This window comes from Peromyscus maniculatus, chromosome 13 (genome assembly GCF_049852395.1).
Source record: "Peromyscus maniculatus bairdii isolate BWxNUB_F1_BW_parent chromosome 13, HU_Pman_BW_mat_3.1, whole genome shotgun sequence".
Lineage (NCBI taxonomy): Eukaryota > Metazoa > Chordata > Mammalia > Rodentia > Cricetidae > Peromyscus > Peromyscus maniculatus.
In genome coordinates, this window is record NC_134864.1 from 64,718,712 (window position 1) to 64,742,606 (window position 23,895).

The following is a 23,895-nucleotide window of genomic DNA, read 5'->3' on the forward strand; positions in this document are numbered from 1 at the left end:
GAGAGGTCACCAGCAAAGCCACCCCACACAGAACCCAACCCAACGGAGCCCCCTTTCTAATTGACACGCAGAGACTAAGACCATCCTTACACGAATCAGTCACGCCTGGATCCCCAGACCGCACCCTCTAAAGTCCCAGTGGCTGTCTACTGCAGTCCTGTCTGTCTGTCTGTCTACTGCAGTCCTGTCTGTCTCTCTGTCTGTCTACTGCAGTCCTGTCTGTCTGTCTACTGCAGTCCTGTCTGTCTGTCTGTCTGTCTGTCTACTGCAGTCCTGTCTGTCTGTCTACTGTAGTCCTGTCTGTCTGTCTGCTATAGTCCTGTCTGTCTGTCTACTGCAGTCCTGTCTGTCTGTCTACTGCAGTCCTGTCTATCTGCTATAGTCCTGTCTGTCTGTCTACTGCAGTCCTGTCTACTGTATCATGTCTATCTACTGCAGTCCTGTCTGTCTGTCTACTGCAGTCCTGTCTGTCTGTCTGCTATAGTCCTGTCTGTCTGTCTGCTATAGTCCTGTCTGTCTGTCTACTGTAGTCCTGTCTGTCTACTGTAGTCCTGTCTGTCTGTCTACTGCAGTCCTGTCTGTCTGTCTGCTATAGTCCTGTCTGTCTGTCTACTGCAGTCCTGTCTGTCTGTCTACTGCAGTCCTGTCTGTCTGTCTGCTATAGTCCTGTCTGTCTGTCTACTGCAGTCCTGTCTGTCTGTCTGCTATAGTCCTGTCTGTCTACTGTAATCCTAATCCTGTCTGTCTACTGTAGTCCTGTCTGTCTGTCTGTCTACTGTATCATGTCTGTCTACTGTAGTCCTGTCTGTCTGTCTGTCTACTGTCGTCCTGTCTGTCTGTCTACTGTCGTCCTGTCTGTCTGTCTACTGTAGTCCTGTCTGTCTGTCTACTGTAGTCCTGTCTGTCTGTCTGTCTACTGTATCATGTCTGTCTACTGTAGTCCTGTCTGTCTGTCTGTCTACTGTCGTCCTGTCTGTCTGTCTACTGTAGTCCTGTCTGTCTGTCTACTGTACCTGTAGCATACAGTGTCATCAGTCTGGAGGCTTCCTGGTTTACAGCTTCTCTTTCTTTACCCAGGTTCCCGGCAGTGTCAGCACATTAGGCACCGTTCAGAATAAACTGCTGAAATGACATCTCACACAGTCTTTCATCTCATTTGTGAAAATAAGATAGGCAAGAAATTAATGCATGATATTTTCAAAGTCTATTTACCAAATAAAGGTAAAATCAAACGAGATGTTACTCAGGTCTGCATATGTAAGTGCACACTCATATGTTCAGAAACAAGAAACAATGAATTTTAAATTCTTGAAGAAGATTCAGGTGTGGTAGCACAGGCCTGGGAGGTAATCCTGTGGTAATCCCAGGACTTGGGAGGATGAGGCCAGAGAACTGTAACCTCTGGGACAGCCTGGGCTACACAGAGAGTTTACGTTTAAAACCTTAAACCAAAGAAGAAACTTTCAGAAGTGGGCCTTTATTTTACATTCAAAATAAATCGTTAAAGTAATTTGGGGGGGATTTGGCAATTCTCCCTAATGCTACTATCTATAAATACTGTTTGAAGTCAGGGACAAAGTCACCTAAAACCTACTTTTTAAAGGCAGTCACAGTGTGGTCATTTTTGCACTCCAAACATTTTAAGTCATTACTAACTCTTGAACTAGAGGGCAAGGGCTGTTAGCATCACCATCAGGGCTAGCAGGTAAGCATATCTTATAGAAAGAAGGCTTATATCCTAGAACCCTCACCGGGAGATGCCTTCTCTGAGCTCCCCACATATCCCAAAAAAGTAGGATCACTTCTCTATAGTCCATCTTGACAAATGATCACTTATAATCCAACCTTCTGTAACCAGTATTTATCAAGTGAGGACAGTCCGCAGGGACTCTACCCAGCATGGGAGGGGATGTGAAGATGGAGCCCGCCCCACCCCACCCCACCCCCACCACTGGGATCCTTAGGTCCCAGGATCCCTCTCTGTCATTCATATTTCTAAAACCCTGCTGTGGCAGTTCTCTGGCTTCCTCCAGGTGAAGGTCTCCATGAAAGGAGGACCAGAATCTGTTCTCCAAGAAAATCACTGGGATTGGCAGAAACTGGCACTCGAAATTTTTGCTGTTAAACGCACTAATACATCTTCAAAGACTCCAGCTCTTTACAGTGAATCCCGGGACACTGCCTAGAAAGGCTGAAGCGGCAACTCTGGCTCCTCATCCCAGCACCTTTCTTGCCACTGAGACATGACACACCGCTGTCCAGTCCATTTAGTGACATGTCCTAGAAGGGTGACAGAGGAATCTCACCAACAGCAGCAAGCAATCAAATCCACATGAACGGGAGGAAAGCGTCTCTGCCATTTTATCAAGAGTCCAAGAGGGAAATCTCAATTCCCGAAGCCACTCTCCATCCGCAGTTACAACCGTAAGAATAAAAAGTCCACACATGCCCTGCTGTGCACTACCAATGCCACTGAGAAATTCTCCATCTCTCCAGTAACTCTCCGGAACCAAGAGAGGGGAGCGTAGCATGCCTACAGAGCGTTTGGCTACCAGCTGGTCTACAGAAAACAAAACTGCAGTGTACCTTAGGACCCACCTCCCTACAGACAACGGGAGCCATCCAGCTCAGGTAAGTCTTCATCTGCTTCATAAGCTGTCATAAAATGTCACCATTATTCAGTGTGACTTGGAGTTCAGCTGGCCATGGTGCTGTAACCTGCAGCCCAGCTACTCAGAAGACTGGATGGGGGAGTGCTTGAACCCAGGAGTTTGTAGCCTTGCCTTGACTGACATGGCGAGAGCTCATCACTAAATGAATGAAATCAAACAAACAAATAAATAAATGGCTCTCTTTTACTGACAACAGACAACATGTACTCTAGGCCTTTGCCATAGAAGACAGCCTCCAGTGATATGCAGATTCCCTTAGTCCCAAGAAGAAAATAAACAGAAACAGAGAACAGTCACAGATTAGGAGGCACTTGAAGGAAACAGCATGATCTGTGTATCCTTTGCATTCTTTAATCAACTGACACCATCCATAGGCCACTGGAACTCATCCATGGACACATCAGCATCCCCGGGACCCTATTCTTTGCTTCCCTTCTCCTAGGCCCTACAGATTCAGAGGAATTTGTGGTGGTTCAACTGAGCAGTTGGGGGGCAGCTGAATGAGCCTCTTAGACGCTTCACCGTCCACAATCCTGTGCGAGTGGAGCCCTCTGGTCCCTCCATGTCCAAACGGCTCTAGAGCGCCTTTACACCCAGACGTCCCTTACGAGGACTGCATAAAGGACAGCTGAAAACAAGAGAGAAAGTTAAACTTCCTCTAGACTCTTCACTTCTTCTGTGTGTGGAAACTTGGGTGCTAGGTTCCTATGCTAAGACACTATGTTCTACAAGGAAGTTACAGGAGATATTCACGATGACATCCTGCACGCCCTAAGTCCCCTAAGAGAAATCTCATTCTAACCCACAAGGAAAACTTTTATTCTCTTGAGCAAACAAGACACGTTGCTCCCATATGCAAAACTAACTTTACAACTGATCCTATTTCCCCTTCTGCGTCCATTACCAGGAAATGAAATGGGGTAAATTCAGTTACCACAGAGGACATCATGGCACCAGCTTTCTCTTAGGTCTCAACTGTTTTTTACATCCCCACTGCCACGACTTTTAAAGGCTGTTTAACTTGTTACACTGACTGTAAAAAAGTCAGCTGTCTTCAGTCAACTAGGAATATAAGATGATAGAAAAATTAGTCAAAACAAAAGGGTCTACATGTCTACGTGCAGAGATTTCCTTTGGGAGTGAAGGGGACTGTGGAGGATGGATAGATGGATTCACGCATGCACGCACGCACGCACACAGAGGTTTACCAAATAAAGAGACCACAATTCAGAATTTAGTTCATCTCTAAGTAAACGACCTTGAGAGCCTACTGTTCAGTCTGGTGTCTGGAAGCCAGAAGACTCAAGGCAAGCCTACCGAGATGGACTCTCTTGTCTTCCCAAGGTGTCTATATAATCCTAATTCAACCCCCCACCACCACCACCACCGCTCCTACAATCCCGTGTTCTTCTCTTTCCTTCCTTGTGGTTGTTCTGTGTCTGTTTTCCAGCACCGGGTTCAGGGAACTGCAGGGGGACACAGCAGGAGTCAGACAGACAAGCCTCACCCTGGGAAAACCACTCTCATGATCACAGTATTAGTTCTGCTGGGTAAGCATTCTTTCTCTTCTTTTTTGACCAAAAAGAAAACAAACAGAATTCTTCTGTGGCCCTGTCCAACAGCTTTACTTCTCCATCATCTGCCCTCACTACAGCCACAGCCATATTTGGGAAAGAAAATTTAATTTACGCTGTTCCTAAACACAACTCTAAACTCCTGAGTATAGAGGAAATTGACTTTTATTTATTCACCACCCATCTAGGAAGAGTAGGACCCCAAAACATGAATACTGTACTGGCTTCATTCTCCAAGCTGGTTAGAACCATTGTGCCAAAATCCCAATAGTGATGAGTATGTGGTAAATACAGAAGAAATCAGCACCTCATCATCTAAAAATCCCAATAGATATATCAACTTCAAGAAAATCAATACAGGAACTGTGCCCCAAACAGATCTACTGTAGTAAAATATCAAGCATTTAGTCACATCTTCAAATAATCACATAATGTTGACTCATTCTACAAATAGTAACTAACTGTGACACTGCTTAAAAAACAAACAAACAAAAAAACACCCCTGTGTGGTGATATTTTATTTGTGCACCCCAATAAAGCTTATCTGAAGATCAGAAAAAAAAGCCAGCGACTGTATTAAACATAGAAGTCAGGCCATGGCAGCACACGCCTTTAATCTTAGTATTCGGGAGGCAGAGATTCATCCGGATCTCTGTGAGTTCAAGGCCATACTGGGAACAGAGCCAGATGTGGTGGTACATGCCTTTAATCCCAGCACTAAATGAATGAAGGTCTGTAGGTCTGTACAGACAGGAAGCGATAGAGCTGGGCAGAGAGAGGAAGTGAGATGGCAGGGCACAGAAAGGCATATAGGCGTGTGTATACAGGAAGTAGGTCTCTCTTGGCTGAGGATTTCCTAGCAGTAAGAATGTGGCTGGCTTCTTTCTGCTTCTCTGATCTCAGTTTTCACCCCAATATCTGGCTTCGGTTTTGTTTTGTTTTTTTTAATTAATAAGACCATTTAGCAATTTGTTTTACCTTTGCTCATAATAAACCAAGGTTATTAGTATCTATGCAGAAGAGTAGCATGAGACAGAAGGGGAACAGCAGATACATGGAAAACGAGCCAATGGTTTTATTTTTGCAAGAATGTATTCAAATAAGATTAAAAATGGAAGTATGAAAATACCCTGTGATTACAGTTATAAGATTTGAAATGTTTAAGGGCATGATCTCACTAAAATATACCATCCCACTCATACTTTACACCCATGCAAAAGCTTTTATATGGCTCCTACGAGCTGAATTAGGAAACACTATCGACTATAATGAAATGATGCAGGAGATGAGAAATGGTATGATGTACTCACTACATTCCATCTTGTCCAGTTCCCCTTCCTGGCACAAGGGAAGATTAATTCTCAGCTTCCTCCACAGCTAGTGAGCCCACGTGACTACACACAGGCCCAAGAGGAAGGCCCAAATAAGCTCTGCTCTTCACCTTTTAAGCCAGGTACTCCAGATGTTATCACATCTATCTGTCTGTCTGTCTGTCTGTCTGTCTATCTATCTATCTAATCATCTATCTATCTACCTATTATCTGTCTGTCTATCTATCTATCTTGAAGCAGGTTGGATATCTATCTGTCTGTCTGTCTGTCTGTCTATATTGAAGCAGGTTGGATATCCGGGTTAGCGTGTGAAAGACAGCCTGAGGAGCACTATGTGACACACAGCAGCCTGGGTGGGCATCTGAAAACACACTTGTGTCAAGGCATGCCACACTCACGCAGCCCAGCTAACGCTTTAGCATCCCCCTTCCTCACACTCCATTACGAGATCTCAAGCACATTATTACCTTGGGTTGACTACAACAATAGACATTTGTCAGCAGAACAGAATAGCTGAACGTTAAAAACAAGTACTTCCCGAGTGTAGCACCACACATCTATTAGTAGGCCTACACTGTAGCTAGAGTTTTCCTGCCTTGCCCACAGTCAGGACAAATCTTTGTCACCCGCCAGTCCCACAGCCACTCAGACCCAACCAAGTAAACACAGAGACTTATATTGCTTACAAACTGTATGGCCGTGGCAGGCTTTTTGCTAACTGTTCTTATAGCTTAAATTAATCCATTTCCATACATCTATACCCTGCCACGTGGCTGGTGGCTTACCGGCGTCTTCACATGCTGCTGGTCATGGCGGCGGCTGCAGTGACTCTCTCCTCAGCCTTCCGCTTCCCAGAATTCTCCTCTCTCCTTGTCCCACCTACTTCCTGCCTGGCCACTGGCCAATCAGTGTTTTATTTATTGACCAATCAGAGCAATTTGACATACAGACCGTCCCACAGCACTACACAGTAAGGCACATGTCTCCCACGGGGTACTTTGAGTCACAGGAGTACAGATACAAAATATTAGATTTTCTAATATTCACAACTGTCTTAATTAGGGTTTCTGTTTCTGCAAAGAGACACCGTGACCACAGCAACTCTTATAAAGGAAAACATTTTCAACTGTGGTGGCTCGCTTACAGTTTCAGATGTTTAGTCCACTGTCATCATGGTGGGACATGGCAGCACACAGGCAGACACGGTGCTGGAGAAGTAGCTCAGAGTCCTACATCTTGCAGGCAACAGGAAGTGAACTGTCTCAGTGGGCGTGGCTTGAGCATATGTGAGACCTCAAAGCTCACCTCCACAGTGACACACTTCCTCCACCAGGGCCACATCTCAAAATAGTGCCGCTCCCTTTGGGGGCCATCCTCTTTCAAGCCACCATAACGACTTAAAAGTTTGCATTTATATTTGTATGTGTATCTCATAGGTACACAGCGCATTAAGAAACTGATGCTGGGCCAAAGAGCAAACATACTGGGTAGGTGTTAAGACCACTGGTCGTGAAGTAACAGAGGAAGGATAACACTTTATCCTTGCTTAGACATGTTCACTCTTATAAATGTGCAGAACATAAATAGCAAATACCGAGGCATACCAGACTGTGTACAATCAAGAAGTGCAAGACCACGACACTGTGCGTGGTGAGAACAATGTCACACTTCTGCAAAAAGGCCTCAGATGCAGGCGCTGCCCCGGCATCTCCACCTTGGAAGCCAGCAGGGCTTGGACTGAAAACAGCAGAGGAAACGCATCTGGATGGTACCCAGGGCCACTGTGAAAGGGACTGTAGGCACGACGAGGCTGGGTGCCGAAACAGATTACACACTCATCAAACAACTGTTTCCAAAGCCAGAGCCCTTACCTAGGACATGTTTTAATTCTCAAGGTGACACTCGTTATCAATGTCTTCTGTGCACAGTCATCAAAGAAGAGTGTCCCCAAGCACAGAGAATCATAAAGACTTTTCAAGTGTAAAGATTAGGGTACGGCTGTGCCCACAGGACAAAGCCTGTCACTTCCCTCCTCAGACACAAGCTATTTAGATGAAAGCTCTGTCAGGAAAAGGAAACAATGTTCAAAGCAGCAGACAGCATTCTCTATGGGCTTCAGGAACAATGCCCAGAAAGCACACATACACATTTCCACACTTCCTTCTTCCTTCTGCTCAAGGCTCCAGGTAATGAGTAACCAGAGAGCAATGAGTCACTCGTATCACGTCATCTCAAACAGCTACATGCGCTCACTTTAACAAACTGTATCTTTCCCAACTTCATACTTTCATACCATTGTTTCTTTAATAAACCTGTCTGGCCTTGGGTGAGACTGTTCTATCTGAACTGCCTGTTTATATAAGCGAAATAGGCAAAGACCCGGGAGCCAAGGCAACCACACATCCTGAAGCAGCAGCAATGCTACCTGGCTAGAACTGAGCAAGGACGCATGGAGGGGAGAGCGTCTTGTGAAACCAAAGCAGTTGCCGACGTCTACACTTCCAACATCGAAGTCCGTCCTGGAAGGCAGCAGGATCCTCCCACTCCAGATCCTGTCTAAGCCACACACACGGTGGGCAGAGGGGAAGTGCTCAGGAGAAAAGATGTACTTTCTGCCTTAGTCCTCTGGTGTTCAAGTTTGCAAAGTGAGGCTAAGCCATTTGTAAGGTTTAGGATCTTCTCTTTAGTCTTAAGCTGACTACCCCATGCATCCAGGTGCTGGGCAGTAATATCCCAAGAGAAGGACTTCATATGCAAAGCAGACAGAACCTTTGTAGAAATCAATCAGTCTATTTGGCACCAAATGTTGCCCCTCCTGAATGATATTTTCATCCATCACCAATAGCAACCAGAGGTTTTGTTTTGAATCATAAATGAATTTAACATCTGTTTACACTTATAAGTTATTTCCACAGTAAGTCATTCATCACTCCCTCATTAAAAAATTACATACATACACATTTGAGCATATTCAACAAGTCTGAAGACTTTTTTCCAGTTGGTGACTGAGTTGAAAGGTGGCAATTCTTTCCAGACGCAAAAGGCTTGTAATTTCAGGTTCTCTGCCGATCCAAACGCTACTCCTATTACTTTGACTAACCTTAACAATCCTTCAGGCCTCCCAGTGACTCAAGCAGATTGGTATTTTGAATGTTTTCATAAAATTTAAAACTAGTTCTACCTAGAGCTATCAACTCAATCCAGATATCTTTTCCTAATACCCTGGCTAACTGAACCACAGCCAAAAGTAGTGAGTCCCATTTACATTCCACACAGCTAATTATTAAGTGACAATTGAGAATTCCTTAAGACACAATGCAGGTAGCATTTCTAAACACTTGCAATTGGCTGTCTGTGATCACGAGTTTCCCCAGATAGAATTCAACCAACCACAGACGGAAAGGATTTGGAAGAAAAAGTACTGAACAGGAACAAACTTTCTTGCCATTATTCTCTAAGTCATACAGAGTAACAATGGCTCATATTACATTCACATTCATGTTGTACTAAGTTTTACAAATAATCAGGAGATGATTTAAAGTAAGTGAAGGTGAGGTGGGGTGATGAGTCCATGCTACATGTCCTTTTTAAATGAACCCGAGCCTTGGCGGACTTGAGTATATTCAGAGAGTTCTGGAGCCAAGACCCCATGGATATACCAAGGAACAACTGCATGCTGTTGTTATATTCCAGTGGCAGACAGCCGCACCTCACCTCAGTGTGACAGGAAGATCCTTGAAGACAAATATATGCCTTCTACACCAACTCTAACTAATAATAAGCCCACGTGCACTCATTCATCTGTGAGTTTTATGGGGCAGTCACACCATGCCAGGCATTGTTGTGGTTGCTATGGACACATGGATATGTAAAACAAATTTCCCTAGCTCTTGTGGAAACGGCACTCCAGCACAGAAGATGGGGAGGATAGAGACAAGCCAATGAACACACAGTGACAAGGCAGGGGGCTGCAAACTGAAGAAAAGGAGGTTGCTGGGCAACGGGACGGGGAGGGGGACGGCACAGGACTGCGACCTCAGGTGGTGCGGGCAGAGGCTACGCTGACAACGGAAACGTGCCCTGGCTGAAGGGAGAGCAAGTCAGTCACCCTTCAGGTCAGTGGGGAAGGGAGGGCACCGTGACAAGCACAAGGCACGTCCCCATGGCAACAGGAGGTCAGTGCACTGGAGACAGGGCCTAAGAAATAAGACGGCCGGACAGCCGGCCGGAACCTGGGAAGCCACGCAGAGGGTTTTGGGCAGCAAAGACAAACAGCCGATGAGTACCTGTGGCAAGCATCACTCTAGCCCTTCACCCTAACACGTGACGGCAGGATGATGGGGAGACGGCCTGAGAGCTGGAGCAACTGGGGGTGAGGTGGTGGATAGACTGGGCGTGGGTGGAGAAGACGGGCAAGAACGGTTTGTGCTGTGAGTAACCGGAGGGCGGCACTGGCACCACCCAAAGCCAAGAAGAGGAAAGGGAGTCAGGCCATCCCAAGTCTGGGCTAAAACCTGCTGAAGCAAGCAAGGCCTTTGAGACCTGGGGAGACACCCAAGAGCTGAGTGCGGAGGTCCAGCAGGAGATCCGAGTGCAGGAAGAAGCAGGAGTGCACAGCAGGCATCCGGAGCCCCTGTGGACCCCCTGTGGCCTGTCTATGTGGTGGCCTGAGAGAAGTCCCAGAGCCAAGCCCACTAAGACGAGGACTGAAAAGAAGACCACATCCCGAGGAGCCTTCGAGGTGGCTGCCAGAGACGGGAAAACAGGAGTGAGCACGCCAGCAAGCCAAACGTAAAACGTGTGCAGGAAGGAGTTTATCACTGCCAAAGACAACGCAAGACTGGTCGCTAGATCTGACAACATGGAGGTGGCAGATGGTCTCCAAAGACGTATTCTAGTGCTGGCAAGATGGTTCAGTGGGTAGAGCAGCACGCTGTCAAGTCTAATGACCTGAGTTCAACCCTCAGAACCTGCCTGTGTAGCAGAAGGAAAGGACTGCCCCCCCCAAGCTGTCCTCTGACCTCTACAAGTGTGCCTTGGCTTCTGTGTGTGTACATGTGTGTGTGTGTGTGTGTGTGTGTGTGTGTACAAACAAATACATGTAATAATTTTCCTAAATTAAAAAAAATTATGATAGAGAAACAGAACAAAATTCAGAGTGAATTCACTAAAAAAAAGAGAGAGAGAGAAAGAGACACCTAGGGACAATTTTCTCGGTCTTAGAGTAAAAGCAAAGAAGTGTTGTGACAACTGGGAGGTGTGGCCAGGACAAGCACTCGGACACACACGCGGGCTGTGGTGGGGAGGGGGACACACACACGGGCAGTGGTTGGAGGGGGTCACACACGCGGGCAGTGGTGGGAGGGGGTCACACACGCGGGCAGTGGTGGGAGGGGGAGGGGGACCACAGGCGGGCAGTGGTTGGAGGGGGTCACACACTCGAGCAGTGGTGGGAGGGGGTCACACACGCGGGCAGTGGTGGGGAGGGGGAGGGGGACACACAGGCGGGCAGTGGTGGGAGGGGACACACAGGCGGGCAGTGGTGGGAGGGGGTCGTCAGCAGACAGGGAGGTACTTGACTGGGGGGGGGGCATATGAGGTGCCGCCTCAGGAGGGAGCGAGGAGACTGAAATGCTTCGGGGACAGAACCCTTGAAGATGCACTTTAAAGAGAGGCAGCCCGCTCGTTCGGGTTTCTAGAACATTACATCCAGACCCCCAGAAACTTCAGGAATCCAGCTTTCAAATACTGCAGGACAGCGCTCTCGGAAGTGTGTCTTGGGAAGGACACACGCAATGTGGTCCTTGCCTCACGTCCCCCGCGCTCCTAAAACCTTCGAAATTTCCCGAGTAATGCGAGTTTCTTATTATTCATGCAAAGGTCTCTTTCGCCCTTACCTGGTGCTACTACATGACTCACCGTGGGTCTCCTAGTCGTTCCAAAATGGGAGTGTTCCGCAGAAAGACCCAGCCTCCGGCTGACAGTGAAAACTGGGGCCCATCTCCCTACATCCGAGAAAAGAGGGGCTCTAGACATCAGGCCATCAGAACCTGAACAGTGAGAGGGCCAGAGGCACAGAGGGGACTCCAGCTGGCAAGACACTGAGGTACAGGGACAGCAGCGTGTGGGGAGGCACAGGACCACCATTTCCCATGTGGTCTTCCAGTCAGCGCTCGGACATGCATCCTTTTAAAGAAATCAGTAAATATTAACTGTTTCCCTGAGTTCTGGGAGAGGCTCTAGAAAATTCTCGAAACAGAAAGGAGCAAGGTAACTACCGAAATCCCTAAATTTGTGGCTGCTGAAAAAGAAGCCTGGCCCGGCAGGACACCCCATTTATAGATGGCACCTGAAGGGGGGGAAGTCTTGTTGGACACTCTGTGACCTGCGAACTCTACGCTGTCTCTAAGTGGCTGAGTGTCAGAACTGACTGGATCGTGAGACACATGGTACTGGAGAATCCAGTGGTGGTGAGGACAATCACACACTGTGGCGTCAGAAATGGTACTCGCTCCACATCTCTGGTTAGCTACGGGAATTCTGTGGGGACCAGTGACGCAGCAGCCATCCCCACGCACTGTAAGTGGAACAAAAGAACCAGACAACACACTCCGTAGTTTAACCAACAGCCTTCAATGAAGGGGCGGGGAGGGGGGACAACCACCCTCTCGCTTCCTAAACAGTAAATAACTGAAGAGCTGACAGGTTCTGACTCATGACAACTGAACACCAAGGGTCAAAAAAAAAAAAAAGCAGCCTAGGAATAAAACAGCTCCAGGAGAAGCCACATGCCACTGAGGGGTTCGAATGCCTTTCACAAGTAGATCTGGACTACTGAGTGACAATGAGTCAAAGGGGTCCAGGATCGGGAAGAGAAGGTTCCATGTGGTCCTTAACAGGCATTCAAAAATTGAGTGACGGAGTCTCTACACCATTCCCTCTGACTGGAGAATGCCTCTCTGACCCTAGAGCTCTATGTGCATGTAACAAGTCACTCTTCAGAGTCCACTGTCCCATCTCCTAAAATCTTCACCCTGGTGTCCTGCCATTACTAGCACACTCAAACATCTGAGCCCTCTGTAAGGACACTAATGGAACAGGAGGAACCAGGATGCATCCTGCTTTCTGTGCCTTCTGTGGTTCTTATTGACTTCCTGGTGTCTCCTGCACCAGGCTGTGGAGCCTTCAAGACAAACTCATCTTCACACCCGCAGAGCCTTGCACGTACATGCAGAATCATGTTATTGGAGGAACATTCAAGTCTTTCCACTGGGTGACTTTGGATTCCTCACAGGCTGGAACTGGCAGGAAGGCATACCCTGAACCTCAGAGCAGCAACAAACCCACTTCTTGGGCTGGCATACTGGATCCTGCTCCCTGCTCCCCTTCCTTCACATGGGTTTCAGCCCCTGTAAGCTGCTCAACTCTTAGGCCTAAGTCTCCCAAGTGCAGACCCCAAACTCACTTTGCTCACCTCCCCAGAATGGAACAGGACCAGTGTCGGGCAGCCCCCACCCTGACAAATTCCAACCAAGTCCCAGCCACAGATCCCAGCAAGGATTCTTCTTAGAACAACTGAAGGGTAGGTGTGGCGCCCTCCCAGCCTCTCTAAGCTTACACCCTTAAGGAGAGGCCTGGGTGTCAAGGACGGAGGACCGAGCTAACCTTTTCCAAGGCCGAGGTCATGCCTGCGCCACTCACGTATTGAAAAGGACTTTTCCCAAGCTGGTGAAGGACTTCACGGAGCCCCCCAGAGACTAGCAACACTGGCAGGAAACAGTCGGCCCGCTGCAAGCCAAACTTTTCCTTCGAGATTGTATCACTGAAACCACCTCTAGGCTGGTGTGAACATCTGAATTATGCTCGGCTGTACAAACAGCCTTCTTGAGATAGAGTCCTTCAAATCCCAGATGAGCATTTGACAAGAAACAATAAAACTTCAACACACATCTGCAATTAGGATGAGGATTCCAAGACTTCCTGGGCGGATTAGAAACAGTTTCCACTAGCAAACATGTTCTTACATCACTACTACAATTTTTATGACAAAAATATTTGGCTGGCATCCCACACACTTTCCTACTTTTCCTAATTTAAGAAGCTTCGAAATCTGAAATAATAATAATTAGCTGGGGTCTTCCTCTACCCAGGGAACAGACTCTGAAAGGAACTGCTTTGGGAGTCGCTCCAGGCAGGACAGCCCAGTCCTGCGGCAGTGAGTTACCAGCAACCTCGATGACCTAAATCCAATCCCTGGGACCCGTGTGGTGGAAGGAGAGGTGACCTTCTGCAAGCTGTTCTCTGGCCACCATGCACACCCCCAAATAAGATAAATAATTGTAATTTTAAAATATAAGCAGCCCCGGGAAAGCTGCAGACACCTGAGGAAAGATCTGAGATTTAAAGGAGAGAGTTCGATGTGTTGAGCACTTTCTTTTTTTAGAAGCGGAATATGCCTCAGGCCAGGAGACTCACCTCGCCCTGGACCCAGCATCATACTGTTAAGGCACTGGCAAAAGGACACTGGTCTCTCTGAGGAGAACTTTCCTCATCTTTGGCTGTTCAAAACCAAGCAAGTCTCTTCAAAGATGGAAGGTAAACAAGGCATTTGCCTCCTGCTCACTATGGCCCCCAGCAGTCACGTGTAAATGTAGAAGGGCGGTTTCAGCCATTTCAAGATGGCACTGTTGTGGAGAGAGGGTAACGCGCAGGGTCTGAAATGTAGAGTCGGCACTCAGATTCTTTCCTGCACAAGTGACGTACGCACGTGGGAAACAGAAGCCACGCCCCGGCCCAGAATCTGCCATCTACCACCGCTTCACACGGTTTCAGAGAAGGCGACCCCAGATACACGGTAAGACAGCCACTGAAAACCATCCTCTCCTCCCTTCACTAAAGTCTGACTTCTTCCCTTCCCCTCCTAACTGCTGCTGTACAAGATTTCAGACGCCGAGGACACTGAGTCAAAATGTCATCTGCCCAATGAAAATGAGAGTTTTGTTTTGTTCGCTGCTGCATCCCAATGCCTAAAAGAGAGCCCAGGACACAGAAAGTGCTCATTAAATATTTACTCGGTGAATGAATAACATTTCTACAGCGGTAAGCAGACAGCAGGATGGACAGGAAAGGACAAACATCTTCCTGCGTATAGTTTAGCAGAAGGTTCAAAGGCTCTAAATGTAAATGAGAGGAGTATAAACGGAGTATAAACGCCCCCTCCCCAACAAACACACAAACACTCCTGAGGAGAGATGTCTCCACACCCATTTATGCAACCAACCCTACAAAGACTATCTCCTAATCACAGAAAAGAGGCCCCACCCCCACCCCCTCCACCCCCACCGTCACCTGCAGAGGACCCTTAACCTAAGCTCTGAGTGCCCGACTTCGTCATTTCCACATTCTGAGATGTAATCAGAATGTTCTTTATAACATTTACCTGGCTCACCTGGAGTGCAATGAATAAACAGGTTTGTCAACCAAGAGCTCAGGACACAGAGGCATCTACGTCACTCTGCAGGCATGCAGTCCTAAAAACTCTGTTCGATGCAAACACAGGGGTCAAAGGTTCCAGAGCCACGTCTGTGTGACTGACATCAACCCATCCAAACTCCCCCGACTTCTGCATTTTTAGAGGAGAGTAAGTAATAAGAAAATCTTCAAAGCCTTAAATCATTTTCCTAAATTTTCAAAATTTCCGTCACGAAAATGGAAAGACCACTTACTTCAAATAGTGCTTGCAAATCTTACTGTAATATAAACCACACACTTTATCCCTATTCAAGAAGGATATCACTGTGGGATAATCCCTTTGTACACCGTGAAGATCTGTCACTGTGCTTGGTTTAATAAAGAAGCTGGCTGGCCAATAACTGGACAGGATGAGGTTAGGCAGGAGAACCAGAGTAAGAATGCTGGGAAGAAGGGCAGAATCACAAGAGTCGCAGGAGAGGCACAAGAGGAAACAGGATATAAACATGCCATGCTAAAGACGGCTTCGCCACATGGCAGAGGGTAGATAAGACATACGGTCAATTTAAAATGTAAGAGTTAGCTAGTAACAAGCCTGAGCTATAGGCTGAGCATTTATAGTTAATATTAAGTCTCCATGTCAGTCATTTGGGAACTGGTGGGCAGGAAAGAAAAATCCGCCTACAGGACATGTTTCTGCTCTGTCCCAGGCTGTGTCCACCAGAGAGGATTCTGGCAAAAGCACGATACACTCTACCCTTTAGTGGTGAGTTCATTCCATGGAAAGCATGAACGAGAACCAACTAAAAAATACGTAGGGTGAAAGGGCACTAAAAAATAAACAGTCTTACATTTTGATAAAAATGAAAAATTTTCATCATGGTACGTGACATCTGAATAAACACCTCAATATTTTATGAATAACTTGTTTTCAATTATGTCTCCATTATGAGAGAAAGCAAAATGGAAAAATTATTTAAATTTTTTAAATTAAATTGCTTTCTAGTTATGGAGCCTTTAAAGGAAGGGCAGAATGAGCTACAGAGGTGAGCAGGATAAATGTCCTCATTTACAAAAGTTGTTAATTCAAAAGGATGGCACTGGGGGCTGAAGAGATGGCTCAGCAGTTAAGAGCACTGACTTCTCTTCCAGAGGTTCAACTGAACCTGGGTTCAATTCCCAGCATCCACATGGTAGCTCACAACCATCTCTAAATCCAGTGCTGGGGGGTCCAGGATGCTCTTCTGAACTCTATGGGCACCAGGCATGCACATGATATACACACATACATGTAGATGAGACTCAATCATGTAAAAGAAAATAAATCTGAAGGGGGGAAAAAGATGAGACTGGACACAACCACATGGGCAATTCTGATAACTCAGAGGCAGGGTCACTTGGGATCTGACCACAAAGTAGAGTTTAACCATCAACATAGGGCACAGGTAAGAGACATAGAGAGGAGACAGGAAAGGCCTTCAAGGGTTGGTTCCATGAGGAAGAGCAGGATTTGAGGTTAGAGGAGAGAGCTGAAGATAACAACCTTGAAGAGTAGGCCAAAGAGCTTGCTCAGTCAAAGGGCATTGAGGAGCTCACGTAGGCTGCCCAAGAGAAGACAACAGGCCTGATTACCACAGATCTCCTGATGGTGGCTGATAAGCAGCATCCACTGCAGGGAGACCTAACATCAACGACAAAGGTCCAGTGGGTCTGGTAATGGAATCCCTGTGGGCGGTCCATCCCAGCGCTGTTCTGGCGGGTGGGAGGAGCCAAGAAGTCCAATTCTTTCCCTGTCTCCTCTTCCTCATTCTTCCCCATGTTTGAAGTCTGAGATCTGAGGTGGTTCTCTGGGGATCCAGCTACTGAGCATCTGAAATGTACCAAGTCTTCCTTGGATACCTTTTAAAAGCTATTATCAAAGAACTTTAAGATCCCATCAGAAAGGAACCACACCTCCCTGAAGATGCCACCCAAGGACCCCAGGCTCAAAGCCGCGGCTTTTACATGAGGGGATGGTTCTTCCCTTTGAGGGAGTTGAATGTGGAAGGGACCAAACACTCCAAAAGTGCAGCAGCAAACTGTTTTCAGAAGGACTTCAGGTAAGAAATCATTCTAGGGACTGGAGAGATGGCTCAGTGGTTAAGAGCACTGCCTGATCTTCCAGAGGTCCTGAGTTCAATTCCCAGCACCCACATGACAGTTCACAGCTGTCTGTAACTCCAGTTCTAGGGTACCCGACACCCTCACACAGACATACATATACTAATGCACATAAAATAGAAATAAATTATAAAAAAATTATAAAAAAAAATCATCCTACTTTATCTACTACATATTTCCATTAGCTGTAAATCATACACTTACGTGGAATGTAAATACTTTTAATTGACTGAAATTTAAAGAAAAGGTAAATCCGAAGCACTGGAGCTGCTTTGGGGCAGAGGGAGAATAAGCATGGCAGGTGGTCCATGCAAAGCACACAGAGATGCTGCCGTGGACGAGCATGGTGAGTGTGAGGGCAGAGGGACAGGACAGGGGCTGGCAAATATGCACGCACTGGTGCAATCACCGTGCACGGCATGCAGGCCCTCACGGGCATCGAACATTTGTTTCTGCTTCTCTTCAGCAGTGGGAACTCTTTATTGCCGGTGGTACTGCTTTGCATCAGGATAGCAGGGCCATGCTGTCTCCTACAAGAATGGCAGGACTAAAGACAGACAGTCCAAGGCAAGTCCTAGAACAGACATCTACCACATCAAAACATTTCCAAAGTAGAGATTTAAATCTAAAAAATATGGAAATACAGCTTATGGGGTAGAGGCAGTGGATATAAACTGAGGCATGGTCACAGCAACTATGGAGGGTGTGGGTACAAGAACACAGGCAAGCCAGCAGAAACACACAGTAAGGAGCCCTGTTGAGAGCAGTGTGGGACTCACTTCCAGATGAGTGGCAGGTACGAAGCAGGCCAGGGCCCTGCCACCACCAGGATTATTTTGAGAAGTGAGTTACAATACATGTAAAGTCTTTAAGGAAGTGCCAGCACCAGTCAATCTCATGATGCAGCAGCTGGTACACCCAGTATTATTACCGTTAAAGCAAAGGACCACGGTTTGCAGTACAGAGCTTAAGCAGGAATAGAAACCATTTACAAGTACACATCCATCACAGCAGGAGCCGAACTTTAGCGTGTGTAAGAACAGCCCGGAAGCCTACAGGAAGCAGGGCTCCTGAAGTCGGGCTTTCCCAAGGGTGTTTTACTGAGTTAAGTCCATGGGAGACTCTGGCAGTGACTCCAGACTGCAATGCCTAAGACTTAAAATAAATACTCAGGCATCAAATAAAACATTTCATTGCAAGGGAACTAGAGGAATGATTTTCATAAAAGCAATTTCAGATTTTTATTTTTCTTAAGGCACAGTGAGACTAGACCACTGGCAAAACTGACTTTGAGAAGAAAACGGAATAATCAAAACCTACTTGATTGGCAGAATACAGATTGCTCAGTTTTTAACAACTATTTTCACACATTTAGATATTTAGTTCCAAACAGTCCCACATGTCCCTGCGAGCTGCATCGCTGAGAAATCAAAACATACATCTAGACAGTGAGACAGACTGACAGATATTCCACCAGACATCAATACATATACATATCCATATAGATGCCTTAGTTACGAGAGCTCATTTATTCATGAAGTGACAGCTGATCTTGAACCACAAACAGAAGCCCAGCTAAGGCTTTGGCCATGGCTCACCCGCATCAGTGTCAAGCTTCTCGGCCTCCGCACGGCTGTCTGTGAGCAGACAGCTCTGTGATCTGGGGCTGCCGCGTGCCCCTGCCGTACATACCTCTGTCCTGCCGACCCGCAGAGCCCTCCTGCCTATGAGTGTGACCATCAAAACCGTCTGTGGACACCATCAATTGCTCAATCACCCAAACCAGCTCTGGCTGGAGATACCGCTGAGCATCTGAACCACAGCAGTCTAGTTTAACCAACTCAAAAGCCATACAGCCGCTGGCACCACCACCACGCCCACCACGCCCACCACGCCCACCACAACCACCACCAGCACAATATCACAATGACAAATTAATCTCTTCCTCAGCCAAGACGTTTTCTAGGTGTTCACATCGGTATTTCCGCTCACAGACAGTGAACACAGAACACGCGCGCTCATTTATATGCATCCCTTGGCAAGCTGGGATTGTTTTCCACAAAGTGTTTGTTTTAGGCGAGGCTGCTGCTAAAAGCTAACCGGAATGATGGCTGCAATCACAGCACGACCTTGCGGGGCCCTGGGCACTTCTCCGGGCACCTTTGCATACATCAGTCCCAGCGCAGCATCCAGCAACAGTCCCCAGATGTCTTAAATCTACATGCTACGGTTTATCACATAAAAGCACTCTATTGCATCTAACAACACCCCTTTGCAAGTCACCGCGAGTAACTTGACTGCAGCTGAAGACAGTAAGAATTCTGGTAAAGCACTCACATACCCGCGACCAGGGGCAGGAAATGCTTCTTCTGCTCAGGCAAACACTAGAGAAGCCTGAGGCTCTCGGCTCAGGGCACAGCTTGGCCCAAACAGATCTCTCTCTCTTAACTCAACAGTGGCCGCAGACAATGTAAAAGGGTGAACAGATTCCTTTTAGGTATAAGTCAGTAGACCATAACTAAAGAAATAAAAAGGTTTTAGTGTTGCTTAAGATTTGGCTGAATTCGCCTTATTATTCATTCATTTATTACTTATCTATTTTTGCTTTTTCAGACATTTTTATGTGAGCAATTAAAAATCTAGTAATCCCAAGTCTGTAGTCGATCCATCGAACCTAAGAAAACCTTCGTGGGGTTACTTCAGTCATTCAGGCTAGAAAATAAAATTATAGTGGTATGAGTTAACAAAACCACTCCAGTGTCTCTTTGCATGTCACACGGAGACTTTGGGAAGGACTATGGACATACATGTTAGCATTTACGTTAGCCTGCCCTTAGGGTCCTGGCAGGATAGGTCATCAGCTACAGCCACCCCTGTGCCCATGCACTGCATCCCCTTAGAAAGGCAAGCCCCTCCGCCTCCCGCTGCCTCTCTCCTCCCCCAACATTTCCCACGTGAGTTCTGTTGTATGGTGTGACTTCCCTTCCACAGCCTTTAAACTACAATTACCAACCACTGTCTTCAGAAAAACCAGCTGGTAACAAAAGTCAGGAAAACAAGTCAGCCTGTCCCACACATCTGGTGAGCAATGCCCCGGACAGTGACGGCGCTGTCGGCCCTTCCACCCAAACACACGATGACAACGTTAGCTGGACCTTGTTTTTCTTGGTTTTCAAGACAGGGTTTCTCTGTGTAACAGCCCTGGCTGTCCTAGAACTCGCTCTGTCGACCAGGCTGGGCTCAGAATTTGCAGAGATCCGCCTGCCTCTGCCTCCGAGTGCGGGGATGAAAAGCGTGTGACGCTGCCGGGCTGCTGGACTCTTGCAAACAATGCGTACTCCTGTTTTCTGTGCAAGACTCATCAGCAGCTGCTGCTTACAGACTCTGCAGCAGAAATATTTTACACATGAGTATTTTGCCTTATTTTTAAGGCATTAACTATTAACTTCTACATTCTTTTCAGTGAGCTAAAAACCGGAAGAAAAAAAGCAACACACTTTTTCCTGTGATTCAAGGAGACAGCTGCTCACATCTGTCAATTATGCACTGAAGTAGAGCGGAAGGGTTTTCCAGCCATACTTACATGTGAGGGCTCAGTTCGTAAAAGTTCCTGTTTCTGTAATCTTCCACTTTCTCAGGCGAGTAAATGGGCAAGGACCGGTAGGGGTTCACGGATATAACCACACTTCCAATGTACGTCTGTAAAGAAGAAGAAGGAGGAAGTAATATGCTGACTACATGGGACGCACTGGAACACCTCAAAGTTCAGTGTGATGCGGTTTCATCCCTTTGGAACCAACACGTGCCCTCCTGCCTCACCCCTATTTTATACACTTCAAGGGCACCATGTCTCTCTGAAGACAGGCGGTCAATAATGCATGTTCATTTTGCTCATAAATGGAGAGCACGAATTTACAGATTGAAAATACGCTTCAAGATGAATCCTGACATAACTTCATGACTCTGGGCTCGAGCTCTCCAGAGCCCTGTCATACTGGCCAAGCTCACAAAACTACTCTCAGGAGCAGCTTACAGCTAGTGCCTCCGCTCACCTTCACCCTTCTGCTCCAAAGAGAGCAGGAGCATTAGCGGCCCACCTACCCAGCCCACGCCCACACCCACGCCTGGGGTAGGGGCCTCACTTCGGCTCTGCCCCCTCTACAGCCTGCCATCTAATACACGGTGCAGACCACAGGCAGTTCAGTATGAGACCCACAGTTAGCTAGACCTTGGAAATACGCAAACAGCAGGATTGCACACTATGATACACTTTGGTAATAGGATTTACGTGTTCCTTCTTATGGAACAGACATTTAATGTTGAATTTACATTTAACGGTAAATTCAAGCGTACTTCCTGAGGGATCCGTGCTGTGTTTTGACGGACACTAGCTAACTCCCAGCTGCAAACTAGAACTCTCTTCCTCTACACTTCAACCCTCCATGGCTGGCAGCTCCAGAGAGACTGGCTTGGTCCCTATTGCACAATGCCCTGCACAACACCACAGGCAACAGCGGATTAATGGTGAACACGTCTGTCTCGGCAGCTCTGCTTTTCCTCAGTTTCAACATCGTAGAGACGGAAGAGAAAAAATGCCAACGAACTATGTATGTGATAAAAAGTTTGAAAAGGGATTAGTGAGATGGCCCAGCCAGTGAAGGGGTTTGCCATCAAGACCTGAACTCTGTCCTTGGGACCCACATACATCGTGGAAGAAAACTGACTCTTACAGGTTGTCCTCTGTCCTCCACATGTTCCCCGCTGCACACATTTGCATACACAAACACACAAATGAATAAATAAACAAATGCAATTTTGCAAAAAAAAAAAAAGGAGGGAAGGAGGGAGGGAAGGAGGGAGGGAGGGAGGGAGGGAGGGAGGAAGGAAGGAAGGAAGGAAGGAAGGAAGGAAGGAAGGAAGGAAGGAAGGAAGGAAGGAAGGGGACATTACTAAAGCTGAGCGTGGGGGCGTGGCCAGTCCAGCCTGCACACTTTTCCAATGTCAACAGGTAACATTTCTAGGTCAAGGTTTTCCAGATCGGCCACCACTGAGACCCATGGAGATGAAAATTAAACAAAATGAAAAGCAAGGACACAGGAGAAATGTTCTGCAATGTTTTTATATGAGCCACAATGACTTTCATTTAAAAAACAAAAACAAAAAACTTTCCGAACATGGGAAACAAACAAATCCCTCTGTGTATGTCCAACACACATGAGCATAACCTAATCAAAAGTAGAAAACCCGCCGCCACGGTGTGAGAAAGCTGCATCTCCACACAGTGAGTACCCCTAAATTCTGTTGTCAGGACCCACTTAAATTGGCCCGACAAAGAATGACTACAAGCTCCCCAACATCCAGGTCAGACGATGCTTTCCCAAAGCTTTCAACACCCCCCACACTCTGGCTCTCCTGAACAGATGAATGGGAGGTGTCTAAAATGGAAAACCCCTGACTAACACATTACAGTTCCACCACAGAGGTGAATGCGTGGCCGCTCGCCATGGCTTCTATTTACTGAGCAAATGAGGAGCCTCCTTTGCAGGGGGCAAGTACTTGTATCTTTCTCCTTTTGTTAAATAAAAATAAAATTTAAGCGCACAGACTTTCTGTCAGCAGCCAGGGCACTGGACTGGCTCTTTACAATGGCTAAGCCCTGATAAACATCTGCCTGTGCGGCATTCTTGCATAGAGAACGCATTCTGCTGCCTCAGTCTCAGCATCAAAACCCCCGCTCAGGGCAAGTGAGCTTCTTCTTCTCTGTAACTTTTGTGCACACTGAATTAGCTGTGCTTCTGCCCCCAGCTGTGGCACTACCACACAGAACAGGACCTGCCCACTCAGTAAGTACCTCCAGCTGAATGACCGGCTCACACCAGCTCCCGTGGGCACAAAGAAAGTGGATGATGCAGTCCATTATTACTCTTGTGTTGACACGCAACACCAAATTCACTATGTATAACGGCCGTTATCTTATGAAGCCTCTAGGCCATGTGCTGCCAGTGAACAAAGCCTTAAATATCCTTCCTCTCCAGCTTCCTGCCCTACTGTGGGGGCTGCTTGCAAATAAGGGCAGAAAAACTTCTTCCACCTGTACACATACCCGCTGTGAAACAGTGTTTCAAAGGGTTGTGTTTATTTTCCAAGTCTCCGAATCTGGACTTTGATCAAAGAGACATTAGCACATGTGACCCAGGCAGAGATCTCTGAAAACGTGGACGTGCCCACGTCTCTACAACTATCCTGTGCTCTTGATGGAAACGAGCTTGAGCTATCATCAATGGAGAAGTTGGGAGGGGGGAGGGGCAAAGTGTTCTGCCCCACAGCCTGCACTACAGGCTATGAATGAACCATCCCCAACCATTAACCCCCACTGAAGCCACCGGATGCTTGAAGTCATAGGAGTAATCCCAGGTGAGGCCAGCAGAAGATAGGCAAGGCTTAAGCCAGACTAAGTTTCTATTCCAGAAAGCTGTGAGCCAAGAAGACTGTCGCGTTAGCCGTTAACTTCTGAAAATGGTTTGCCACAATGCGCCAGTAACCGACACACCACCATCTCTGAACGAACCAGAAAGGGAGCCACGTGGGACGAGACACGGATCTAAGCAAAGCATTAAAGCTGCCATCCTCCCCTTGTTACCGGACTTGTAGGGTCCGAGCCAGTACCCCAAGAAGGCAATTAAACAA

The 23,895-nt window shown here is 47.0% G+C and overlaps 1 protein-coding gene across 10 annotated transcripts in view; it reads right to left on the reverse strand.

The window, feature by feature from the left end:
* Myo1b (myosin IB) overlaps window positions 1-23,895 on the reverse strand; it is a 179,955-nt gene that overhangs the window by 102,787 nt on the left and 53,273 nt on the right. For all 10 annotated transcript variants that reach the window (XM_076550420.1, XM_076550422.1, XM_076550418.1 and 7 more), the window contains exon 3: window positions 20,792-20,907. In XM_076550420.1, coding sequence (XP_076406535.1) covers window positions 20,792-20,907 — 116 coding nt within the window. The remainder of the gene's footprint in view (window positions 1-20,791; window positions 20,908-23,895) is intronic.